General features: G+C 35.4%; 1 protein-coding gene across 2 annotated transcripts; it reads left to right on the forward strand.

The window, feature by feature from the left end:
• The first annotated feature begins 14,242 nt into the window (after positions 1–14,242).
• On the forward strand, positions 14,243–21,361 carry LOC131048198 (uncharacterized). Of its 2 annotated transcripts, XM_057982088.2 has the most exons (5): positions 14,243–14,524; positions 14,716–16,825; positions 18,159–18,410; positions 18,530–18,621; positions 19,962–21,361. In XM_057982088.2, exons 2-5 carry the CDS (start codon positions 15,773–15,775, stop codon positions 20,974–20,976), a joined length of 2,412 nt encoding a protein of 803 aa, XP_057838071.2. In that variant the 5' UTR covers positions 14,243–14,524; positions 14,716–15,772; the 3' UTR covers positions 20,977–21,361. The 2 variants fall into 2 exon arrangements, with proteins under 2 accessions (XP_057838071.2, XP_057838070.2); XM_057982087.2 differs by having other exon boundaries at positions 14,243–16,825.
• The last annotated feature ends 5,104 nt before the right edge of the window (positions 21,362–26,465 follow it).

Raw genomic sequence — 26,465 nt, forward strand, 5'->3', positions numbered from 1 at the left:
GAGTTATCAACTCTCAAATGCTAATGGACACCCTTCTTGCATTATTGCACCAATTCCATGTCTAGAAGCATCACATTCTACCACAATTGTTTTAGAGAAGTCTGGGATAGCTAGCATAGGACTTGAAGTGAGAGCTTCTTTTACTTGTTTGAAGGTATGGGTGGCTAGCTTTAACCATGAAAATGAATTTCTTTAATAATATTGTTAACTTGGCAATATGATATGAGCATAATTACAAAAATATCTTCTATAGTATCTTGTTAGACCCAAAAATCCTCTCAAACCTTTGATTTTTTTTTATTTTTATTTTTTATAAATTTTGGCCATTATTTTTCTACAACAATCTTCTTAGCATCTACCTTAACACTTTCATGTGACATCACATGTTCGAAGTTTTCTATTCTTTCAACCCATAAGACACAATTAGATTTCTTGGCATACGGTTGATTATCTTCTAAAATTTATAATATCTTCTCTACCTGTTACAACTGTTCTTCCCATGATTTACTATAAGGATATCATCAAAGAATACCAATACAAATTTACAAAGAAGTTGGTAGAAAACTAAGCTCATGTAGCTTTGAAAAGTTCATGGGGAATTAGTTAAATCAAAGGGTATTACTAATCATTCGTAATGTCCCTCATGTGTTCTAAAGTTATTTTTATGTATATCCTCTTCCTTTATACGCATTTGATGATAGCTAGAACATAAATCTAACTTAGTAAAGAAAATCTCACCATTTTGTTCATCTAATCATCTATCAATAATAGGAATAGGAAACTAATCCTCAAGAGTGAGATTATTGAGATCCATATAATCAAGACACATTCTCCATGACTCATCCTTCATTTTAATCATAACTAGTGGAGATGAATATGAACTTTTATTAGGACAAATAGTTCTTGAATTCAACATTTCCTTGACTAATTTTTTAATTTTAGCCTTTTGTTCATAATGATAATGATTTGGTCTAATGTTATGAGGAATGCTTCCAAGATTTAACTCAATGGCATGATTATGGTCTCTAATTGGGGGTAGACCTTTGGATTCTTGAAAAAATTGGTATTTTTGAATGATCTTTTGAAGTTCTAGTGCATGTTGAGTTTTCACATCTTGTGCTTCTACAAAATTTAGTTGTGCCACTAGACCATAAGATCCCTTCTTAAGTAAGTTTTATATCCTATGGGAGCTAATAATTTGATTTGGAAATGATTTTACTCCTATAAGTTTAAAATTTTGTCAAGTAGAGTTAAAAGTCAAGGATAATTCTTGAAAATTGAAGGGCATTGTTCCTAACTGTTTAAGCCATTGTACTCTGAAAATGACATTTGCTCCTCCTTTTGGAATAACAAATAACTTTGAATCTAAATTATAATTTCCAATTGAAATTTTTATATGATGTACTTACCACCACAAGAAATTTGCTTTCCATCAACTACCATGACTTGTAAATTAGATACTAGATACACAAAACAATTAATTTCATGAGCCAATCTTTTATCAATAAAGTTGTGTATTACTTGTATCAATCAACACTGCCACCTTTCTCTTTTATATATAACCAAACACTTAAAATGTTTGTGGTGTTCTTGTTCTATTCAATGCATGTAAGGAGATAGTAGCATTATTTTCTTCCTCTAAATTTTCATGCTTTAGTTCCATATCTGGTTCTTGTATAAATACTTATTGATCTTCTTCAACCTCACTCTCAATAATCATTAATGGCCCCTAGACCATTTGCTATCACAATGCTAACATAGACCTTTTCCTCTTGTATTTGCCTCTTGTTGAAGAGAGATCTTAGTTATTTGTCTTGGGCTAAAGAAGTTGGCCTCATTCTTGTTAATAGGATAGTGATATTTTTGTATTTCCATCTTACGGTTTGGACTTGTGTTAAAATTTTTGTGGCAAGGTTTTGTAGTTCACTATGTAATTCTTATTACATAACTTTTCTAACTATACAAGGTTCCAACAAATTAACATATTGTTTAATTTGTTCATTAAGTTCATTGATGTAGAGATAATCTTTGATAAGGTGTCACATCTTGAGTTCGAATTGAAACCTATTTCATATGTTTAATGTTATATCCAGTTATAGAACCTATTTGTTTTCAATTTTTTAAGTTGGGTAAAATAGCTCCCCTTCCATGGTTGCTCATAGTGGGATACTAATTCATTAGTAAATTCTCTTCAACCAAGTAATTTCCCTTATTTTTCTCATCGTCCATTAGTACCTTTGATACGGTTCAGATTCCAAATGTAGTGAAGCTATACATACATACATACTTGCTTATTTACTTACACACACATACACACACATTTACATACACGTGCATATACCTTACATACATATATACACTAATAGTTCAAAATATTGAGGGAATATACAAGTTATGCAATAAAAATACACACACTTGAAGCCTTCATGTGTGTATAAACTTGATTTTTTTATTTTTATATGTACACTCATATATATAAATACACACATTTACATATATACACGAACACACACACACACACACACACACACACACACACACACACAGAGAGAGAGAGAGAGAGAGAGAGAGAGAGAGAGAGAGAGAGAGAGAGAGAGAGAGAGAGAGAGAGAGAGAGAGAGAGAGAGAGAGAGAGAGATGCATACATGTACATATGTGTGTACAAAGTTATTTTGATTTAGTAGATGCAAATTACAAAGAGTTGTGTACACTCCATGTAGTGGTATTAAATGCATTGAAATAACTTAATAAGAAGCATTGAGAAATTAAGTGCCAAGATTATACTTTTATCAAAATAAGATTGTGTATTTGTTTGTCTATGTATGTATGTATGTATGTATATGTTTATGTATATTTATGTGTGTGTGTGTGTGTGCATGCATTTACATAAGAACATATGTGTATATGTACGCATGTAAATATGTACATATATACATATACATACATACTTACATACACGCACACATATCTGTGTGTGTGTGTGTGTGTGCATGCACATGCATACATACATACATACATATAAAGAATATAAAATCATACGAACATATAAAATTATACATGAAGATCACATTTTAGGATTTCTCATCTACACAAATAATTGCTAGGCGTTTAATTACTTGACCTTGCCTGCAAGGGACCAACCCCTCGTACCCCCACCTCATCCACCTGGCTGCCTTGAAGATTCTCCCATATCTCTCGATCATTCTCTTGCATTAATTTTTCTGCCATTTTGGAGAATTTATCTACCTCCACATTCCCCTCACGTTTTACATGTGAAATTTTGAAATTTTGGAATGTTAAAATCAAGTTCTAATCATCTTCATATCTTGTCTAGCTTCCAATTCTTTGTCCCTCTTTTGATTAATGCATTTGTTATGATTCGTGAATCTCCTTCTAATTGTAGCTTGGAGACCAATAATGTTTTAGCCAATTTAAGAGCCACTTTTGCTTCTACCTCATTTTTCATGCTATCTTCAAGCCTTTGCATGCTCCATGCCAAAGTAGCTCCCTGCCAATCCCTAGCTACACAACCAGCTCCGAAGACCCTAGATTGCCTTTCGAGGCACCATCGAAATTGATTTTTATCCACCTCTCCTTTGGCTCAATCCAAACTATCTTTTTGCCCTCTATATTTGGTGGATTAACCCACTTCAGTCCATTAACATGCTCACTCCTCCAATTAAATATTAAAATGTTATCTATTGGAAGTACAAGTGTGCAACTATTGGTACATGTGAAATATTTTAGTGAACTTATAATTATCACGTATTTGTGTTTTTAAAGATAGTAATTATAAGCTTAGGGGTAAGTGCACAAAGATGGTGGTCAAAAAGGGGGGTATAAGTAGACACTTTTTTTTCTTCTGAAATCAGGTGAACCTGAACTTGGAGGCAAAATTTGAAAGTCATCCACTCAAGATATGAAGATAATAAAAGAACAAATATTGTAGTACTCTGAATCTAGTTTCCAAACTACTAAACTTTTTCAAAATTGGATAAGATTAAGGGTGTCAAATCCTTCGCGCACAGAAAAATAGACCCTAATTTTTTCAAAAAAACATAACATAGTGTCTGACGTGCGCATCAAAAAAGTCATAGTTAGATTTAGTATTTTGACAAATCCTTTGGCAGAAATATAGTTAAGAGTGAGCACTAGAAGATGTGTATTTTTTTGTAATTTTTTGTTGAGTATTTTTTTTTTTATGATTTTTCCAATCGAGCACATCCTGAAAATTAGGTACCTGTTTGTGCGCGAAGCATAAGTTGCACTAAAAAAATCCAAAATACATTTTTTTTTAAATTGTAAAGAATCAAGTGCACTACAATAATATATAATTTTTTAAAAATTTGGATAAGTATATCAAAAGTTATTAAAAAAATGGTGCACGTATGTCTATGAGAACTATGGAGACACTGGTAAAAGAAATTCAATAGTAATATGTTATTGTTGTTCAAATTTTTTTAAAAAAATACGGTTGGAAATCTCAAAAGATGGGTGAAAATATGGTGGCAATTTTAGAAATACCCACTTGATGAAGTGTAAAGTGTAAACCTGATGATGACAAAGTTGAGAAACCAAGTTGATAAAATAAAACACATCAAAAAGGAGGGAAACGGAGGGAAATCAAACTTCCAAACCGTAGCTTTGTCATCCAGGCCTATTTTCCAAGCCTAAATAGTCAAAAGCGCGTACGGGGTACCTATGGTATAAAAAGCGTGTACGGGGTACTTATGGTGTAAGAAGCGCGTACGGTCTATGTTAACTATAAAAAACGCGTACGCACTATTTTTACTATAAATAGCACGTACACGCTTTTAATGTTTAAATTTTGGGAGTGTGTATAGTATGATATTGTATATATAATATGTGTCTATACATATAATATATAATTTATATATAATATAAAAATATATAATATATAATATTTATATATGTATATATGTATATATAATATATATATATATATGTATTATAATAATATATAATATATATATATACTATGTATATAATAATATATAATATATTAAGTATATATATACACACATATGTGTGTATCTATGTGTATTGTCTCCCTCTCTCCCCCTCTCGAGCATGTATAAGGTCTCTCTCTCTCTCTCTCTCTCACTCCCTCTCCCTCTCTCCCTTCATCCATACCCCGTCTCTCTCTCTCTCTCTCTCTCTCTCTCTCTCTCTCTCACACACACACACACACACACACACACTCACATATCTTCTTTTTGTTTGCATATATATAAGGTGATAAGAAGATTGACAAGGTGTTCAGTTTTCTCTTTTTGTTTAAAGAAGATGGGATATAAAGTAGAACGTTTGAAGAAAATGAACGTATTGGTTTCTTTGGATCGCGTGGATGTATTGGTTGGATAATATTTATGGGTCGTATGGTGTACTCCATATGGTGTCATAAGAGGTCATATAATGTTTTATGACCCCTTAGGACACCATTTGGTGTCATTATGGGTTGTATGGTATGCTAAGGGGTCATATGGTATCTTATGACCCCTTAGGACTCCATATGACCTCTTACATGTCGTTATGGGTCATATGGTGTCCTAACAAGTCATATGGTGTTCTATGATCCTTTAGGACACCATATGATCCCTTAGGACTCCATATGGTGTCGTTATGGGTCATATGGTGTCCTAAAGGGTCATATGGTATTCTATGACCTCTTAGGACACCATATGATCCCTTAGGTGTCATTAGAGGTCATATTGTTTCCTAAGAGGTCAAATGGTGTCCTATGACCCCTTAGGACACCATATGACCCCTTAAGACACCATAGGACCCATAATGACAACATATGGTGTCCTAAGGGGTCATAGGATGCCATATGACCCTCAAGATACCATACAACCCATAACAACACCATATGGTGCCCTAAAGGGTCATATGGTGTTCTATGACCCCTTAGGATACTATTTGGCATCATTATAGGTCCTATGGTGTTCTAATGGATCATATAGTGTCATATGACCCCATTAGGATACCATATGACCCCTTAGATGTTGTTAAGGGTCGTATTGTGTTCTAAGGGTCATATGGTGTCCTATGAGCCATTAGGACACCATATGGTATCGTTATGTGTCTTATGTTGTCGTATGACCCCTAAGACACCTTATGGCCACTTAGGACACCATATGGTGTCATTAGGGGTCATATGGTGTCCTAAGGGGTCATATGGTCTCCTACGACCCCTTAGGACACTATTTGACCCCTTATGACTCCATACGGTCTCATTATGGGTCGTATGGTGTCCTAAGAGGTCATGTAGTGTTTTATGACCCCTTAGGACACCATTTGGTGTCATTATGGGTTGTATGGTGTGCTAAGGGGTCATATGGTGTCTTATAACCCCTTAGGACTCCATATGCCCTCTTACGTATCGTTAGGGGTCATATGGTGTGCTAAGGGGTCATATGGTGTCTTGTGATCCCTTAGGACTCCATATGACCTCTTATGTGTCGTTATGGGTCATATGGTGTCCTATGACCCCTTAGGACACATGCATGGATCCCTAGGATACCATATGACCCCTGAGAATACCTTTTGACCCTAGAGAGGGAGAGAGGGGGAGGAGAGGGAGGCAATGGGAGAGAGATACACCTAAGAGAGGTGGAGACTGAGATAGAGAGAGAGAGAGAGAGAGAGAGAGAGAGAGAGAGAGAGGAGAGAGAGAGAGAGAGAGAGAGAGAGAGAGAGAGAGAGAGAGAGAGAGAGAAGGATTGGGAGAGAAAGAGAGACCTAAGAGGTGAAGGGAGGAAAGGTGAGAGAGAGAGAAAGAGAGGGTGAGAGATAGAGAGAGTCTGAGTGAGAGGGAGTAAGGGGTGGAAGGATATTACACGATATTAGAGAGAGAGAGAGAGTTGCGAAGAGAGGGAGAGGGAGGAGAGTGAGAAAGAGAGGTAATGAGAAAGGGAGAGAGGTGAAAGAGTGAGAAAGAGAGGTAATGAGAAAGGGAGAGAGGGAGAGAGTGAGAAAGAGAGGTAATGAGAAAGGGGAGAGAGGGGAGAGAGTGAGAAAGAGAGGTAATGAGAAAGGGAGAGAGGGAGGGAGAGGTGAGAGGGACAAAATGAGAGAGACACACCTGAGAAAAGGAGAGAGTGAGATAGAGAGAATGAGGATGAGAGGGGGAGGCTTCAGGATTAAAGAATGGGAGAGAGAGAGAGAGAGAGAGAGAGAGAGAGAGAGAGAGAGAGAGAGAGAGAGAGAGAGAGACTTAAGTGAAAAATAGAAAGGGAGGTGGGGAGGTAAGGAGAGAGTGGGAAAGAGATACACTTGATAGAGGAGGAGAGAGAGAGAGAGAGAGAGAGAGAGAGAGAGAGAGAGAGAGAGAGAGAGAGAGAAGGAGAGAGAGAGAGAGAGAGAGAGAGAGAGAGAGAGAGAGAGGTTGATATCCAGAGATGTGATAGAGAGAAGGAGAGAGACTTGAGAGAAATAGAAATGGAGCGAGAGGGGGAGAGAGAAAGAGAGTTAGAGGGAAAGAAATACTTGACAAAGGAAGAGAAAGGGAGGGGGGGGGATGAGGGAGAGAATGAGAGAGAGAGACACTTAAGAGAGGGGGAGAGAGTGAGAGATAGAGATATTTGAGAGAGGGAGAGAAAGAGAGGGATATATGAAAGAGAGGAAAGAGGGTGAGGGAGATGAGAAAGAGACAGAGAGATACCCGAGAGAGAGAAGAAAGTAGAGAGGAAGATGCCTAAGAGACAAAAAGGTAGGGGTTAAGGAAGAGAGAGGGGAAATGTAGGGAAGAAGATGAGAGACATAATGCTGATATGAGCATGCCATTTATACTTAAATGCTATATTTTTATGTATATATCCTACTGAAAAATCTAATGGAATGTAAGTGAATTGCATTTTATTGACAGACATAACCACGTACGTGGTTAGTATGCTTTAAACCGCATACGTGGTTAGTATTCTTTAAACCGCGTACGTCGTTAGTATGTTTTTTAAACCGCGCATGCGGTTTAGCTTTGGTTAGCTCGGCAAAACGAGCCTAAACGCGTACAGGGTTCTTTAAATTTGAAATACCTCGTGCACATTTTGGTGGTTTTTCATGTTTTTTTTTTGGGTGTGTCCACTTTTCTGACCACCATCTTTGTGCACTTACCCTTAGATAAATAAGGAGTGAATGGTTATTGGAACATGGACATATTAGGACCCCTTCCCTATTACCAATAACTAGATTCTACACGCAATTAAATTTATTCTTCATTAAGATTCATAAAACTATATATATATTCTCATATTCATTTATTATTACGTCGAAGGTGTTCCCTTATTTGAAGTGAACAACCTCCGGTTTCAAATCAACGGTTGATAAACTCTTAAAGGTACTGGAAGACCATTTCATCAATCATTGCCATTCATTTTTCAATTTGTCCAAATGTTTCTCACTAGATCGCACTTATTAAATGCACCACTGTCTTCTATGTCATCTCCAGGCGAGCGGCTCATACGTACTGTTGACTCATCTTTTAAATCAATTCACACATTCAATGCAAATTTCTGCCTATAGCTATCAACTACCCACTTAACTTTCAAAGCTATTGGATTTGTCGATTAGACCAATAGCAAGATTCATTTGTAACAATATCAATGAATTTCTAAGGCATAATGGACATAGGGCCATGAGGAGCGTCCCTTGTAAGCAACAATAGCAATATTTTCTACTATAACTTTCAGCTCATGAAGACAAGCATGTGAATTCGATAGGTAAGAATTGGGTGCCGTAGCACTAACATGTTCGATTTTGCAATTAAATCCATTGGAATGGTCCAACAAGATCATAAGGCCCCCATGTTTTCCACTCTATTCGAGCTTAGGACATGTTTGATCATGCTCAGGATACCCTGAAAAGGCAGTTTCAATATACCACACATTAATAATACAAAAAAGATGCCTAGCATCTCATGTTCTAGCACAACAAGATTCACAAACTTTTATCTTCTGATTAACGTGAAATTGTTGGGATGCTTGAATCAATGATAGTCTTTACATAGATCATAGAGTAAGATTGTGATGATCAAACATGTATGTTTCATGCCCATAACACTGCCATGCTCAGTTCATCTTCCTATAAATTATTTTGTTCATTTCTAATGTAATTGCTATGCATACTGTTTCTAGCTTTGCATTATTGCTTCCAAGTTACTACCATTGTTTCACCTTGTCATCACACAAGTATTTTTTTATGACTATTAACTAATAGGCTCTATGCTTTTTATGACAAAATACTGTCAAATTTCCTTCATATTTTATGTACTGCTTACTCTATTGCTCCAATATTTATTTTTGAAGTTAAAAAATGTAGAAATAAATTGAATGGACCTTAGCACAACAAATTGTAGACAACTACAACTTAGCTTGGCTTTGGTTGAAATAACCTAAAGCCTTATATGAGTATAATGTGAACTTTCAATGCCTGCAATCTTGAAAATGAATTAGATAGAAAATGACAGAGAACAACACAAACATAATTGTCTGCTATACACAACAACTTGAATTTTTTTTTTCCAAAACAGTGAGTCCATTCTTATTTTGTGCCATCCATTTTTTTTCGGTTGTGCTCATTTTAAGTCTCCACTGCCAGTAGAAGATTGTGAATTCCCAACCTCCACATCCTTAAAGATTATGTTGGTTTCCAAAACATCCTACAAACATCACAATTTTAAGGAAATGATCACCAAAATCTTGAATTAGAGCAGCTGGTAAACATTTCAAAATTACCTTAGCAATTCAATGGAATGAAAGTCAATTAGGGTTCTTACTTGTACACTAAAGAATCCTGTACATTCAGAGTAATTCAGAAAGATTTTCATAAAAGAGGATCAGAACACCAAAAAAATGAACAAAAAATCGCTTAAAAAATAACCATTCCATTTACTAGGTATATTTTATATACTACATAGCCTACAATATGTATTCATTGAGTGTTCAAACCCTATCTTTAGAAGCTGCAAATCCAGAGTAAAAATGCGTAAAAAACTTATAATATCTAATTGGAAGACATTCATACTGTTTGAATTTCACCCCATTTGTCTGTACTCTTCCAAACTTTGATTGAAATATATTCTGTAATGAGACATCTCCAGCCAAAGCAACTGTGACAACACTGTAAACTTTTACCTGTACTATTTTATGGTCTTAAGAAACTTGGCTAACATGCTCCTCCAAATGTGGATTGCATGCCAGTGTTTGATAAATTCTAAAGAAGTTTCTAAAGAAGTTGCCACGTTTAAAGTTTTTTCTAAATTTTTGCGAGTTTTCCCTTGTTTTTCTCCACCCAAATTTATTATATTTTAATTGCTTTTTTTTTTCCTTTGTAGGACTTAAAATTATAAAAAACTTCGTAAAGTATTTCTGATAAATTTATTTTTTGAATTATAATAATATTTATTATATGTAATAATTTAATTTATTTTTCTTAACATTTAAAAAAACCTTTTTATTTGCTATCATTTAATTGTTAAAATAAATTATTCAACTTTTTACATAGGCAATACCAAAATTTTAAAATCTAATATCATATTTTAAATAAATAAAAATTAAAAAACTAATATCAGTAGCTTTTAAAAAAAATCTAAGGTAACCAAAATCAAATGATATCAAAATTAATATTAAAAATTACATATTAACAATAAATTATACTCATGCAACGTGATTCTAATTTTGTTTTTTTAACTAGAGTGAAAAATGAAAGGCGCAATTAAAATGGATTTACTTTATATAAGATATAATATATAATAACTGATGCTCTGCAAAAAGGATTAGAAAATCTATTTGATGGCAACACACACAAGAGCACAAGAAACAAACGTTAGTGTTAGCAACAAAAGATTATCCTAAACAGGCATATCAAGAGAGATATTAAGCATGAAATAGAAAGCATATAAACATAGAATGAAATAGCTAATCAAGATGCTCATAGTTGCTCCTCCCTTGTTCCTCTCCTCTCCAAGTCCCAAATGAGTGTAGCTCTCAGCTTTTAGCACTAGCCATGGATGCCATATGGAGATTCAAGATAGTTGAATATGATAAGCAAATACTATGCAAGAGTAGATAGTGATGCTATGAAAAAGCTCTATGCTAATGCCAGTATAACAACAATACTCTAAAATGCTTCTTTTTGCTTGAGGAGAAGGGTTCTATTTATAGAAGAAATGGGGAAATGAAGGGTTAAGATTAAATGGTTTAATCAAGGGCCAAGTTTGAAAGTTGGGGATCCATGTGCACAATTGGCACCAATAAAATGGTGACAAGTGTCAACATAGGATTGGGTTGAGAGAAGAGGTTGGAGGCATTAAAGGCCTGAGAAGACCTCATGGTTATCTAGAAGGTAAGGGTCAAGTCTAAATTAAGATTACCCATTGGATTAAGAGTTAATCCAAGGATAAACCTTTGTGCAAATGATTAAGAGATAATCATGGTCAAAGCATTAAAGGCTTGATGAGACCTTTGGGTTGGGTAGAGGTTGAGTCAAAACAAATGTTTTAACCATGTGGGAGGGTTTGAGGTAACCATTAATGGTTATTGGAGACTTTGGGGATTAAGTGGTTGAAGGTTGAAAGCCTTCAATGGTTATCAAAGACTTTGAGGGTTAATTTGTTGAACACACAAAGCATTAATTGCTTTTCAAAGACTTTGGAGTCTTTGAGAAGTGACTCCAATTTGCTTAGGAATGTGACAATATTTAGGGGATGGATTAGGCTAATTAGGAAGGGTTTAGAAGAATCTAGAAGGGGTTTAGGCATACAAGTGGATTTTGTAGGAAAATGCAAGTGGGAGAAATTTTGGTATTTTCAATTAAAATAAAATCATTTATTTCAATTAAATGGTGTAATTTGCATTTGGATAAATATTCAAATAAATATTAATTTATTTAAATGAGAAAAATGAAGATAAAGCATTAAAATGCTTGAAGACTTTGAGGGAAACCATTAAAGGCTTGAAGACTTTAAGGAAAACCATTAAAGTCTTAAGAAGACTATAGAAGGAAGCCATCAAGTTTGAAGACTTTAAAGCCATCAAGTTTGAAGACTTTAAAGCCATCAAGTTTGAATACTTTAAGGGAAACCATTAAAGGTTTCAAGTGGGTGAGGATAAATAGGATTTTAAATAAATAATTTATTTAAAATAGTTGTGCAACTTGCTTTTGTAGGAAAATACAAGTGGGTGGAGGATAAAGGTGATTTTAAATAAATTTTAAAATAATTGTGCAACTTGCTTTTGTAGGAAAATACAAGTGGGTGGAGGATAAAGGTGATTTAAATAAATGTTAATTTATTTAAATGTGAGAGGTGGGATTTTGGGGGATTTAAATAAATATTAATTTATTTAAATGTGAGAGAATATTTAATTAAATAAATATGATTTATTTATTTAATTAATGGTTTGAATTTGGTTAAGTGAATTAAATCAAATAAATTGAATAATTTATTTAATTAATAGGAGAAGAGGGTTAAGATGAATTAATTAAATATTAATTTAATTAATTATTGATTGATGGTTAAATAATCAAATAAATACTAAGTATTCATTTAATTAAGTGGACAGATTTATGTGACTACAATAACAATTAAAATATATATCATCCCTCTATCTCTAAAGATGTCTTCCTCTCTACATACATCCCTCTTCATGGACATCTTTGCCCCTCTATCTCACTCTATTTCTATCTCATTATCTCTTCATCTCTCTCTCTCTATCCCTACATCTCTCCCTTTTTCTACCCGTCTCTCTACATCACTTCCTATCTCTATTTTTATCTTTTGATCTCTACCTCTATATATATTTATTTATTCCATTTCTATCTATCCCTCCGTCCTCTCTCTCTTTATCTCTCCCTCTCATCCTCCCTCTCATCCTCCCTCTCTATCTCTATCTTCTAACCCCCTCTCTCTTGCTCTTTACTCCTCTATCTCTCTCTATGTCTCCCTCTTTCTCCTCTCTAACCGTTGCAAACATAACATGAGTTTGTTGGTGATGGACCCTTATTATCTCTTCTTACCATACATCTCTCCCTCTCCCTACCCTAAATATCTCTCTACAATTGTCCCTTATTTTCTATATAAATCCACGTCTTTCCCTTTATCTCGATCTTATCATCTCTCGATCTCTCTACCCTTACATATTATCTTTATCTCATCTTTCTATATCTCCCTCTCTATATATTTATCTCTTTCATCTCTATCAATGCACCTCTCCTCTCCATCCCCTTCTCTCCACATCCCTATTCTCCATCTCCATCTCTTCCTCTCTATCTTCTTACCCCTCTCTCTCTCCCATTGAACTCGTGTATTGCACAAACTGATGCAATAAACAAACCAATTTTCTCTCTAATCGACCTTGCAAACCTATTCGACGTACCTATTGCACACCAAGGTGCAATTGCTAGTAATAATATATTTCAATCTAATATGGATTAATCTATGTTCTTTAGTTTTGTCCATATATGAACCCAAGGAAAAGTAGTTTTTCTTCACAATTGTTTAAAGGGAAAAAGAGAATCTAGGAGACTCACGCCAAAGATCTTTGGGCTACCAAACGAACATGTGCAGTGAATATATACTTATCTACCTAAGAATAATGAATATATCCGACATATATATCTAGCTCCCTAAGAATAATGAATAGATCCGCCGGCTGGAGTTGATTCTATTAATCTGGACTAGGTATGTACCTAGGTGAAATGCAAACGAAAACCAGGTATAAAAGGGAAGTTTAGGATTGAGCTTACACGTTTCCTCAACAAGTAAGTTAAAAAATCGATTAGATATAAGAAGTGTCAGTCCCCACCGTACGAGGAAGGTTGAATGGTCAGCATCGGGATAAAAGTATGTCTCAATGTCGCTGTACTTGTGAAGATTACATTATCATCACGATTAAAAGCCAATATACTTCCCAGGGGTTCTCAGACCCGGAAACTAGGGGTCCTTGGCCAGCCAAGTCATTTAAGTTGTAATGAGGATCTGACGTGGCAGAGTTTCCTAGCGACCTTTTGCGGCGCGTACGCAGAACATGGTTTGCGTGGTGGCTACGGGACCCACCACTGCATAATGCGACGAATTACGGCAAGCCTTCCTTCGATCCAATATTGCCGACGTGGCAGCTTAGTCTTTACGAAACTGCCAGCTGGTCCCCACCGCCGAAAGCGACGGGCGTTCCTGTGAAAATGATAAATAACGAGAGCTTGGCGGGAGGGGGCGGTTTTAAACGTTGCACGGGAATTAACGCCGGGGTTAGAAGATGGGTTAGGTTGAGAGGTGGGTTAAGGAGGGTGTTGCTGTGACGGTGAGGGGGATTTTGCTGTTGGTTGGGGGACCCTGCGGAGACTTGAACTCTGGTTGGTGAGGGGCGAAAAGGAGTTTGTATGGGTTGCCCTGTAGCTTTATTTTGCAGGCGAACGCGAGGTTTTACCAGCTGATTTGTACTTTTTGTTGCTGAGTTTTTGTTTTGCTTTGGCGTCAAGATGGTGGCCTGCGAGCAAGCCTTCATTCAAGGTATGGTGGTAATATTTTGCCTTTGAAAGCTTGTCATTGTTGGGTAAAGATTATGTGTAAAGTAATGGAGTCAGAAAATTATTTGTGAAGTAATGAAGATATGGTGTGGGAAGAGATTTCATGTCAGGGGATGCCTGGATTGTAGCACCCGCATTTTTGTGCTTCTTATTGGAAATGTTTTTGCGAGGCAGAGTGTTTTACATGTTCTTGGTATCCTTGGAAGGACGCACGTCAAAGTCGTTTGCTGGGAAATCATCTCTTCGGTGAGTAGACATCATGCTTGCATTTGCATTTTTGGGTCACTTCGTGCAAAAGCGAGCTGAGTTGGAAAATATTTCAAAAGTTCGGGTTAAATCATTGATCTTTGTGAAAAAGATCGGTGTTTAGGATAGGCTTTAAAGTTTAGAAAGATAATCTTATCATTGAGCTCAGTTCAGTGATGATAGGGATGCGGAGTTGGATGTTTGCTAATTGTGAGAAGGGATAAGAAAAAAATCTAGAAATAGTAAAAGCTTACTGATGATGGGGATGCAGGGTTGTGATAAGTTCTTTGAAGTTTTCACGGTGTTTTTATTCAAAAACATCGAGCTTAGTGACAATGAGGAAGGTTATTATTGAGCTCTGCAAATGCACTCTTGAAGGGAAATATTCTCCTCAGGGTATAGACCATAGCTTGTTCTGAAAGGACGGGCGCAGAAAGAATGAGTGTCTGTCAGACCATTGCTATTTTTACTCAATTTGCTTCTGTTTCAATATAAAATGATGTCTGGAAAACTGCTCGAGTGAAAAAATGGCAGCTGGAAGACATGGAAGTTGTGAAGCGGCTGTCAATATTCAGCCGGTGAACCTTTCGAGGCCGAGATGAGTTGTTCTCTGAGATTGGACGAAAATTTGTGAACCGGACAATGACTAGAAGCCAGTGAGTAAATTGTCGCAAATTTCCAAGGCGGGCATTTTGATTGGTAATATTTAATGGAAAATTGGTAAAAAGACTAGGTAAATACAGCTGGTGAATTTTTCCAAGGTGGATATTTATTTTTCTGTAATATTGAAGTAAGTGACGGTCCAGATTCAGCTGCTGAAAGAATTTAGGCTTAAAATAAAGTGTTTCTCTGATATTTGTTAGAACTATGATCAAAATACAGCCGTTGCAATTTCGAAGCTGAAAAACACAATTTTTCTGTAACATTTGCCAAACTTCTGGTAGTTAAATCAGAAGCGTATATATTTTTCCAGAGGAATATTCCAATGGCTTCGCTTACCCCCGGAATTTTACTCAAGCTTCTGCAGAATATGAATTCTGATGAGAGGGTAGGTGGAGAGTACCGTTCTGTTTTATTACAGGTTATCAGCATTGTCCCGGCTCTGGCAGGCAGCGAGCTTTGGCCGAACAAAGGTTTTTATATCAAAGTTTCCGATTCTTCACATTCAACTTATGTTTCCCTGAATGACGAGGATAATGACCTTATTTTAGCCGACAAGTTGCAATTAGGGCAGTTTATTTATGTTGAGAAGCTTAAATCGGCCTCTCCTGTACCTAAAGTCGTGGGAGTAAAGCCCGTTCCGGGAAGACATCCATGCATTGGGAGCCCCGAGGATCTTATGGCTAAAAATAGCTTCTTAAAGCAGCCGGCCGCCAAATCTTCTGAAAAAAATGTGTCTGCCGATAAATCTTCGGACAAAGTTGTCTCGGCCGGATTTGAGCGTCGGCCAAAAAGGTCCACAGATCGTGCTCTGAATCCTAATCTGATGAACACAATTTCACTTTCCGAAAGGCCTTCAATTAATGTTGCTGAAAGGATGAAACAGCTCAGGGCGGCTTCTTCAGAAAATTTGCAGCCAGAAAAGAGTAATAATAATAACAAATCTGAAAAGAAACACTCCAGTCTTTCCACGGCAAAGATGGTCAAATCTGGAGCAGCAAACAGGGTTAAGTCTCAAGCACCTTTGGCTTCAACCACACCCCAAGAGGAGAGGAAGATAGTGATCAAGGAGGATCCGGCAGCTGTTCCCTCGAGGTACAGACAAGGAATTTCTCCTAATACTAAGAGAACACCTCATTCTTCACAGGTTTTCACATCTTTTGACGAATCTCCGAATGAAAAGTTATCTAAGGCTTCTAGTGGTGGCAAGGTGTCTCCCAAAAAGAAGAAACCTGCAGGTTGTATGCCCAAAACGCCACCAGATTTGACGTGTGTAACTGGTAAGTCTCTGCATAAAAGCTGGGAAGGTGCAGTCACTGGTGTAAAAGAGCAGAGAGAAAAAACATCTTCCAAAAACTCAGTCCAATCCAAAACTCAGGTAAGTTTATCCTTTGAAGCGTTGGATGTTTAAATTTCATATAAGAATTATAATTTGATTCGAGGGATGCCTTAAAGTAGGATGCTTCGATGAAATATTAGGAAATTCTAATATATTAAAATGTCTCACATTTTAGAGTTATATAGTAGAACCCGTACAATCCAATATGAGGATCAGAAATTCATGTCATTATTTATCTGCAATTTCGTGTTAGCTTGAGATTACCTGATATTATCAGTTCCATACTAATAATTTTTTTTAAAATATTGTGAAATCAGTTGAAATGTCACACTTTGTATCATAAATTAGTAATATAGAAACCAGCATTGGGATCAAAGATATCTCACTTTGTTTACCTGTGATTTTGAGCCTAGACAGAAAACTGTCAGATCAAGATCTCAAAATTCTGTTAGCTCGATACAAACAAAATTCATTAAAATATAAGGAAATTAGTTGAAATCTCACAATTTATCAAAACTCGTAGCATAGATTCAATACAAGGATCAGAGATGCCTAGTTTATTTATCGGTGGTATAATGGTATTTGAGCTGTAGACTTAAATATCTCTGCTGGAAATCATCGTATATACTTCGACTCTAATAATCTTAGTTAAATGGTTGGTATGTTTGTTGAAATGTTTGGTATGTTTGTTGAAATGTCACACTGTACCAAAATCAAATACCATAGATTTCAATATGAGAATCAGAGATGTCTGTACCTGATATTATCAGTTCCATACTAATAAATTTTGTTAAAATATTGTGAAATCAGTTGAAATGATCATCCCACATTCTAGTTACAATCTTAAAACATAGAACCTCTAGAATGTAGAAAGTCCATGCCACAAAAGCTTGTTATCTAATGACGTATATTGAATCCTGCAAAGTACATACAGTATTTATTTCAGCTGCCTTAAACGGATATCAGTATAAAGACATCACTAACTTCTTCTGGACCTTGAATGTCACAAGAGTGACTGTTTGGCATTGTTTTGGGTTCTACTTCTCATGCATTGGAGCAAAGGGTTTTATTTATTTATGCTTTTGTTTTATTTCAGGTTTTGCTACTTCATAGTTCATAACATTGTTTGCATATGTGTTACTTCATTGCAAATTTGCCAGTCCTATTGTTCGTTCCTGCCCACTGCAAGACGCTTATATTTAATCGAAATAAATTAAATAAACAGGGGAAATGGTTCTTGCCCTACAAGATTTAATGTGCACAACATGTGAAGTTTTTATTATTGTAGGACACAATTTTCTACTGTCTGTATCTTGTAGTTTTTTGTTGATATCATTGGTTGCTAACAAAGGATTAATGGAAAACTTGTTAGGTGGCTCAATCTCGAGGAATAGATAGCACACATTGCACTCCTGCAGGCAAAGAAGCTCTTGGCTCACCTAGGGATGCTTCTGAGATCTCAAAACTTTCTAGCAGAAGAAACTCTGTTTCCCAAAAACCTAAATTGTCTCCAGTGGACGAACTCTGTCATCGTTTATCCCAACTTAAGATTCATGATAAGAAATGGACAGATGGGAGTGTGCCGTGGGATTCACTTCCTGCCAATATAGTTGAATTTGGAAAGGTATGATGGAAGAGTTCAAGAACTTATCATTTCCTAATTCTTATAGGACTTCTCTCTTAAAATAGTCTGATGGTGGTTTTTTGATTGTTGAGTATTGATCTGTTGTCTCTTTTCCCCAGGATGCCTTGAAAAGGCGGAATGCTGCTTCTGTAGCGGCAGCTGAGGCATTGGTAGAAGCATCAGCTTCTGAATCTGTCATCCGATGTATGAGGTATATAAGAATCTTGATTTGTTCAATTTTTCTTTTAGTATATTTTTGAAGGTTTATTTAGATGGGTTGTAATCATGAAGAGGGCAACCCAAATAGAATCACCAAATTTGATTACAAGTTCTTTTAGAGCACATATGAAACCACCCTGTTCTGTTGTGTTAGACTAAGACATACCGAAGCTCCGGTTAAGAAGAAGCTATAGAATTCTCATGATTAAATTCTACGTTCCTTTCTCCGAGTCATATTTTTGAGTTATCTGTTAGATAATAACACGTGGTTTGCAATCAAACACTTTAAGAGATATAAGAGAATTTTTGTTTTATGACAGGGACATGGCACCTTATCTGGGCTTGTAAAAGTTGTAATTATGTAACCATGAAAAAGAGGCACAGTTTCATTTTGCCATAAGTTAATATTTTCCAGCTGCAAGCTAGCAAATAACATCAGTATCAGTTCATTGAACCGTGCATCCTCAAGAATGAAAGGATAGAATTTGTTCCAACAGAAATGTCTAGTATGCTGAAGTGTTAACCTTTTCATGTAGTTTTGAAAACACAAACAAATGAACACAAATTACTACAGAAAACAGAACATTGCAACAGTAAACAGAGATTGTTTTTAACACACATGAATCTTTTATTCATTCAAACGACTTAACATCATGTCTCAATAGAGAGATATTTCCTCTGCTCAATACAAATTAGACTTGACACACTGCTTCAAATAACGCAAGCAATCCTTTATAAAGATTACATCTTTTAAGAATAGTCAAGAAACTAAACGGTTTTCCTCTATACATTTCGCATGCAAAATTAGAACTCAAATTAACTTCAAGATTCCTAAATTAAGAATCCATTATGCATATGAGGCATCACATGCCAGCATTCACGAGTAGTTTCTTTTGTTCCTTAGTCCTTAGCTATTGTCAAGGTTTCAATTGAGTTCGTTCATCATGCTTTTATAGAAACCCACAAATGGCTTTTGGAATTTACTCTTAGTAACCAAAACTTACATGTGAATATTATTTAAAGGCAGATCACTTGGTTCTAAAATGTTCTATAGCAATCACGGAGAGTCCTACAATGCACTTTCTGCAATGTTTTTTTAAACCATGACAATCTCACCTTTGAATCAAATCATAACTTTCAGAATAAATTAAAACTTAGTAATTGTATGAACGACCTACTTTTTGTATTTATCCTATTGACTCCCAGAGTATTGAATATGCAATATATTACATTCAATATTTTACATGACATTTGATAGGCCATGAAAAATTGAGTTTTGATTTTTTTATTCTTTGATGGTTGTTTCTTACTTCATATGCTCGTCTTTTTCAGCATGTTTTCAGAGCTACTGTCTTCAGCAAAGACAGAGGATCCTCATCCTTCAATTGATCAGTTCTTTTCCATTCATGAGATGATTGTGCAATCAATGAATATATCCAAAGCGCTTGCCAAGTGTAGGGCTGCTAATAAGCAAGAGGATCAGGAGAATTCAGATAAATTGGACCCTGAGTTCGTCAATATCTGTGCAGAGAAACAAAAAAATGCTGCTCAACTGGTCAAAGTTACATTGGCAACAGATTTGGCATCAATTTCTTTTCTCATCAACTCTATATTTAAAAATTTACACGTGAAAGAAGCTAAAAAGGACAGAGCACCAAGCAACCCACAAAATACTGCATTAGATGCCCCCTCTGATATGCAAACTTCAAAGAGCCAGGCTCTTTCTTTATCTTCTAGAAGGTCTTCGTTGGATAACAAAATTCCAGTGAAGTCTCCATTGTCCTCTGTGCCTGAGTCTAAAGGTGATAAGAAGCAAAACAGTTCTGAAAAGTCTGATATCAAGCCACCCTCTGGTATGAAGGTAAATGCATTCAAAGGACATTCTATTGGCGCTATTTTGAGTGGTAGAAATGCAAAAGCTCAATCTAAAGTTTCTCCAGAGCCATGTTTGAGAGAACCTTACGTGGAATGGATGAGAGGAAATGGTATGAATGAAACAGCAGAACTTGCAAAACATTTGCAAAAGGAGGCACAGAGCTGGTTCCTGAAGTTCATAGAGAATGTCTTAAATACCGGATTTCAACCCTGTAATGAAAATGAAGACATCACAAAAAATTCAACAGGTAAAAGCCAATTGCAGCAAGAGAAAAGCCAGATCGCAGCAATGTTATCTCAACTTAAAAAGGCCAATGACTGGTTGGATGAGCTTGTGCATGATCCAGCAGATGAAGACAGTGCAAAATTGGTGGAAACTGTTGATAGGCTGAAGCAGAAAATGTACGAATTTTTGCTTCAGCATGTAGAGTCTGCTGCTTCTGCTCTTGATAACCAAGCTAATGGAGTCTAAACTCAGGGGCTTGAGTTTATATGAATTTTAAAATATATTGTGTATTTATTAAAATGAAATTCGTCAGCCTAGATCATCACCAGTTACTGGAAAAGCTTTGCCACTGGAGCTTTCCTCCTGTACTAACCACTAACTAAAAGAGCGGAGCATATTTAATTTCTATTTTCTTACTAGAAGCTTGCATTGTTGGCAAGCCATATGGAAATATTCATATTTATGAATTACCGATTTCCGTTGATTAATTCAGTTTAGTTAGCAGAGCTACGTTCATTTGTTGCCGAGGTAGCATGTTCGGCACAATTCGAAACGGAGCACAAACACATTGGCTCTCATACTGACCATTTTTGCAGATCTTGAAAGCGACTATTGGCTCAGCCAAGATTAAGTATCTAATAGTTGGTATGCTCGAACACATAGGCTAACACCATGCCAATTTTATGTAATTAGGCTACGTTTCCTCATATGTAGGGCTGCTTATGTATAATAACGGTATGGCGCTAACTGTTATGAACTTGTCATCATCTTTCGTTGAAGACTTTAGGTACAACTCTCAAACTACCTAGGGAATAGCACCAACAGTCAGGTTCTAATTATCTTTCATTCGATCTTTTAATTATTAATTTTAAAGAAATAAAAAAAATAATTACTCAATTTTCTTAGGGAATAGCACCAGTTACTGTTCAGGTTCTAATTATCCTTCATTCAATCTTTTAATTATTAACTTTTAAAAAATAATTAAAAGTCTATTAATAATTTTCACATGTATTAATAGTCGTCTACTTGATAGTAATCGATCTATTTGTGCATCTCTACTGGTATTCATTGCACATGACTACTAGGACATTTGTGCATAAGTATTGACAATTTTAAATGTAGGGTTATTAGGACATCTTTAGGTAGGTATTGAGTGACATTTTAAAATGACCATGTTTTGACCCTTGCGTGCATGAGGGATCTCATAGCGTGCATTGTTACTATCCAAAACAATAGCTATAAATAGTTAAGTTGTATTCAGAAACAAAAAAAAATCGTCAAAATTTGATGAATCCTTTAGAATGTGTTTGGACAAAATTAGCTATAACGATTATTGGTACGGTTGCCCTAATTAGTATACAAGAATGTTTCATCTTGCAAAGTCGTGTCTAAGCTAGAAGGATATGGTCAAAAAGTATAAATAAGGTAATTGCCACATTTAGTCTTTTAGAATGGGTTACTACTCACTACTAGTCACTTTGAAGTGTGATGGGAGTTGTAAGAGCATGATGGCCAAAAAATCAGGATCTTGCTATGTGCTTATACAAAAGCAAAGTAAGCGTGTTGCTCTTGAAGATTCGAAATAACACTATAATAAACAAGGGAATAATTTGGTTTTATATTTGAACTAAATACATGCATCAATTTATAATGTGTTGAGTGTTAATGATGATAGTGGTGGGGTTGTTTTGATTAGTTTGAACTCCACATGATTTTTCCCATATATCCAAACATGAATTAAGGCTTATGTTTTTCTTTGATTAAGTCCTAAAGATCAAGGGGCTTTTTTAAATTAGATTTGTGTCTTAGTATAACAGAGAGTGGTATGTTCATATTGTCAAATTTGAATGTATACATGTTTATACTTTTTTGATTAGGTGAAATAAAAACAAATAATTTTATTTCTTTAGGTCGATCTCGAGTTTATTTTTGATTTTGGTTTAGATTTGAATATTTTTTGATTTCTTTATATGTAAGTTCATCCGTGTCATCTTTTTACATTTTAGGGTTTGTATGTTGTGTATATGCTAAAGTTTCACCATCTTTTTTTATCTCATTGTTTATTCTTTTGAAGAAGTCTCTACTTGAGTCCTACATAAACCAAGGGTCAAGGCAAGCGTGGAATGGTTGAAAATCTGATTAATTACACTCAATTCATTGAAAATCTGATCAATGAAGAGGAACCCTTTGATCACAATACTCATGTCGAATTAATAGATAAGCAACATATTGCTTTCATTTCACATATGTTGTCTTCTAATCTTGCTTCCTATCTTATTAATGCCAATCTTAAATCCCACACTACTATTATCAAGTGCCTTGATCACATACCACTCATGACACACATTCTTCCCTTCTAGTGTTACAACCCATCCTCCTCTTAGTTCCATGCCTATTCCCCACATTGGTTTTACCCTATCTTCTTTACTCTTTCTGTATCCTATTTATACCCCATTTGTTGTTTCTCATTTTCCTACAACTAGCATAACCATTTCCACCTTGATGCTAATTCAAAAACTTGATAGAGTAGAGTTATGATATGCTTGGTGGAAATAAGGATGATGAATATATTGAAACACAATGTACACCACTTGCATTTGAGATTGTGACTTATCAATAAGTGGTTGGGTTTGTGGCACTATGATTTGAAATGAATAATGGAAAAGGTGATCCTAGAATAAATTTAAGGTGTTTTAAAACTACATGTTTAGATTTTGCCTATGAGAACAACTTATTAGAAAAGTTGTTTCCGCACACATTGAAGGATTATACTATAATATAGTTCATCTTTTTCTTCCTTAAGGTTCTATTCATACCTTTTTTGAGTTGTTTGAGGCATTTGTGTGTCACTTTTGTGTGAATATAGAGTTGAAAACTATAGTTTTTTATTTGTTTTCTTGTGTACAAGGGTTTAACGAGTGCATTCATGAATATGTCATAAGATTTCATTCTTTGTGTTCTAAGAAGCAACATCAATTCCCTAGTGAAGAGCCTAAAGTATTTTTGTTAAATAATTGTTCTCTTATTTAATACAACGAGCATCTTAACAACCATTGCAAAACTCACATATACACAATGTGATAATTGGTACATGCATCACAAATACTTAGTGTGACTAGCTTAAGCACCCAACACATATACACAAAATGAATAACTAAGCAACTTGACAATTGCAAATAAAGGTTAGCTAACAAAGGGAAGTGGTTGTGACCTTATTGCAAGCATCTTCTCCTTCTCCCATTTCATTAACACATAAGCTTGTAAGTACATGCCATCCAAAAAAGGAATTTTAGTGCATCCCATATTGCATCGTGGGTACCATACTTTTTCTAATCCACCACCACCTATGATGGTAAGCAAACATATTTTTGCTACTCGTCCTCATTGGCAAGGGTGTATGTATAACATTACACACAATAATTGCGGTTATTTTTACACAAGTCATAATGATTAACTTAAACATTCATAATGACCAAGTAGCAATAGGAAGTGCATGTGTCATTGGTACAAGCATCTTCCCATTACTTGGCTCACTAGCACTTACCTATATATAACAACTATAACACAATGATTAACTTACACATTTGTAATGACCAAGTAGCAATATGAAGTGTATGTGTCATTATTACAAGCATCTCCCCATTACTTGGCTCACTAGCACTTACCCTTTCTATGTATCACAACCAATACATAATGATTAACTTACATATTCATAATGACCAAGTAGCAATAGGAAGTGTATTTCTCATTATTACAAGCATCTTCCCATTACTTGGTTCACTAGCACTTACCCTTTCTATGCATTACAACAATAACATAATGATTAACTTACACATTCATAATGACCAAGTAGCAATAGGAAGTGTATGTGTCATTATAACAAGCATCTTTTTGTTACTTGGTTCAATGGCGCTTACCCTTTCTATGCATCACAACCATAAGAAGAATATTAGTGCATCCCCTATAGTATCATGGGTCCCATCCTTCTCCCCAATTCTTTGTACTAGTTGTGATGATGGACAAGCATCCCATAATACTTGTGATCATAATTGGATAAGGAGTAAGCTTAATAACACATCACATAAGGCCATTAATAATCTTTTCATAATCTATTAATTATTTAAGTCGATGAATCTTGACATCTATTTTTTCCAAGCCACTAGTGAAAGTCAATCCAATTTGATATGGACTAGCTCTTGGTGTTTATCACTTGCATGATAATGGTGACATTTGGCCATGTCTTATTATACTATAGGTAGTTCATAACATTTGTCACCTTATGTTAGTGGTGACAACTAACTAAATCCTAAGATATGTCAATTAGCCTCTGGTATCCTTCACCTATGCAATACTAGTGATATTTGGCTAGACTATGCCTACATCATATCATGGATAGCTCTTGAATACCACCAGACTGCATTATCATTAAAGCATATACATTTGAAGCATGAAACTAATTGCCACAACCAACACCAAAACTCAAATACTATGAGAAACATATCCACATACTGACACTATACAATTCCGGAGCAATAGTCTACCAAAAAAGTATACCAACAACATACATACAACCACTGTTGATTGCCTTTTATACATACATACCTATCTTCCACTGTTTTGCATCGCCAATGTTCTGCATACTCAACATGCATTGCAAACACTATGTAATGCAATATTCGGATCATCAAGATTGACATCAATGACAACCAATCAAGTATTTATAACAACTTCAAGTGTTGACAGGCTCTTTGAGGGGGTTCTCCTCTTGCTTCCCATTGTAACAATATTTTGGATCATAGCATTACTTGGACTGTCGTTAGAAGTAGGAAGAAAGGTCCTAATTTCGCTTCCCAAACTCATACTCAATCGATGCATGAAAGGTCAACTTGCTCCAAAGCTGAGATTGTCTAAGGGGGACCTTGGTGGCCCCAACTCTCTCTTTTATTCATAGTCTTGTTTGATAGCTTGGCTGTAGTTGTTCTCTTAGCAGTGTTGTTACTTTGTTGTTCATGGCTTGTTTAGGCTTGTTTCCCTACCGTTTGACAACTTTGTTGAGGATCAAGACCCTTGTTTATTGCTTTTAATCCTTTCATGATCTATTCAGGGACATGGGCCCTTCAAAATCCCTACTTACATTAATCATTTTTTTTATACAATATCAATCATAAATATTAAATACATTTCTGTGACATTTCTCCACTATATAAGAGAAAAATATCCAACCATATTCAGTTATACTTACAATTAATTGTCTATAGATGGCATTTGTTGACATATGGAACTCCATCCTAAACTCAACACCAAATAAGATAACTTAGAGCAAGAAAACCACTCTATATAACAATATTTGTTCACAACATTAGATACTATTGGTTTATCTTGACATCATCATCAAATTCATGATAACAAGTTTTTGTAACTCATTCATAACCATATTAGAATCAAGTTTATGATGGCCTTATTTCAACAAAAATAGACCTCACCATGTTTTGAGGGTAACTTATACCCTCATATACTTGTTAATAATCCAAGACATAAGGCTATGGTGTTCAACAAATAACCGATTATTTTAGTTCAAATAAGATTTGAGGAATACACACACACTCACATCAAGACAAACCATGATGACATTGACTAAAATTTCATCCAAGTTTGGAGTAAATTTTACAAAGACAAATACAACAAATTTAAGAGTAGATAAGCTTGATGATGATGAGTTTCCTTTCATTGGCTTA

The sequence above is a fragment of the Cryptomeria japonica genome, chromosome 2 (genome assembly GCF_030272615.1).
Source record: "Cryptomeria japonica chromosome 2, Sugi_1.0, whole genome shotgun sequence".
Classification (NCBI taxonomy): domain Eukaryota; kingdom Viridiplantae; phylum Streptophyta; class Pinopsida; order Cupressales; family Cupressaceae; genus Cryptomeria; species Cryptomeria japonica.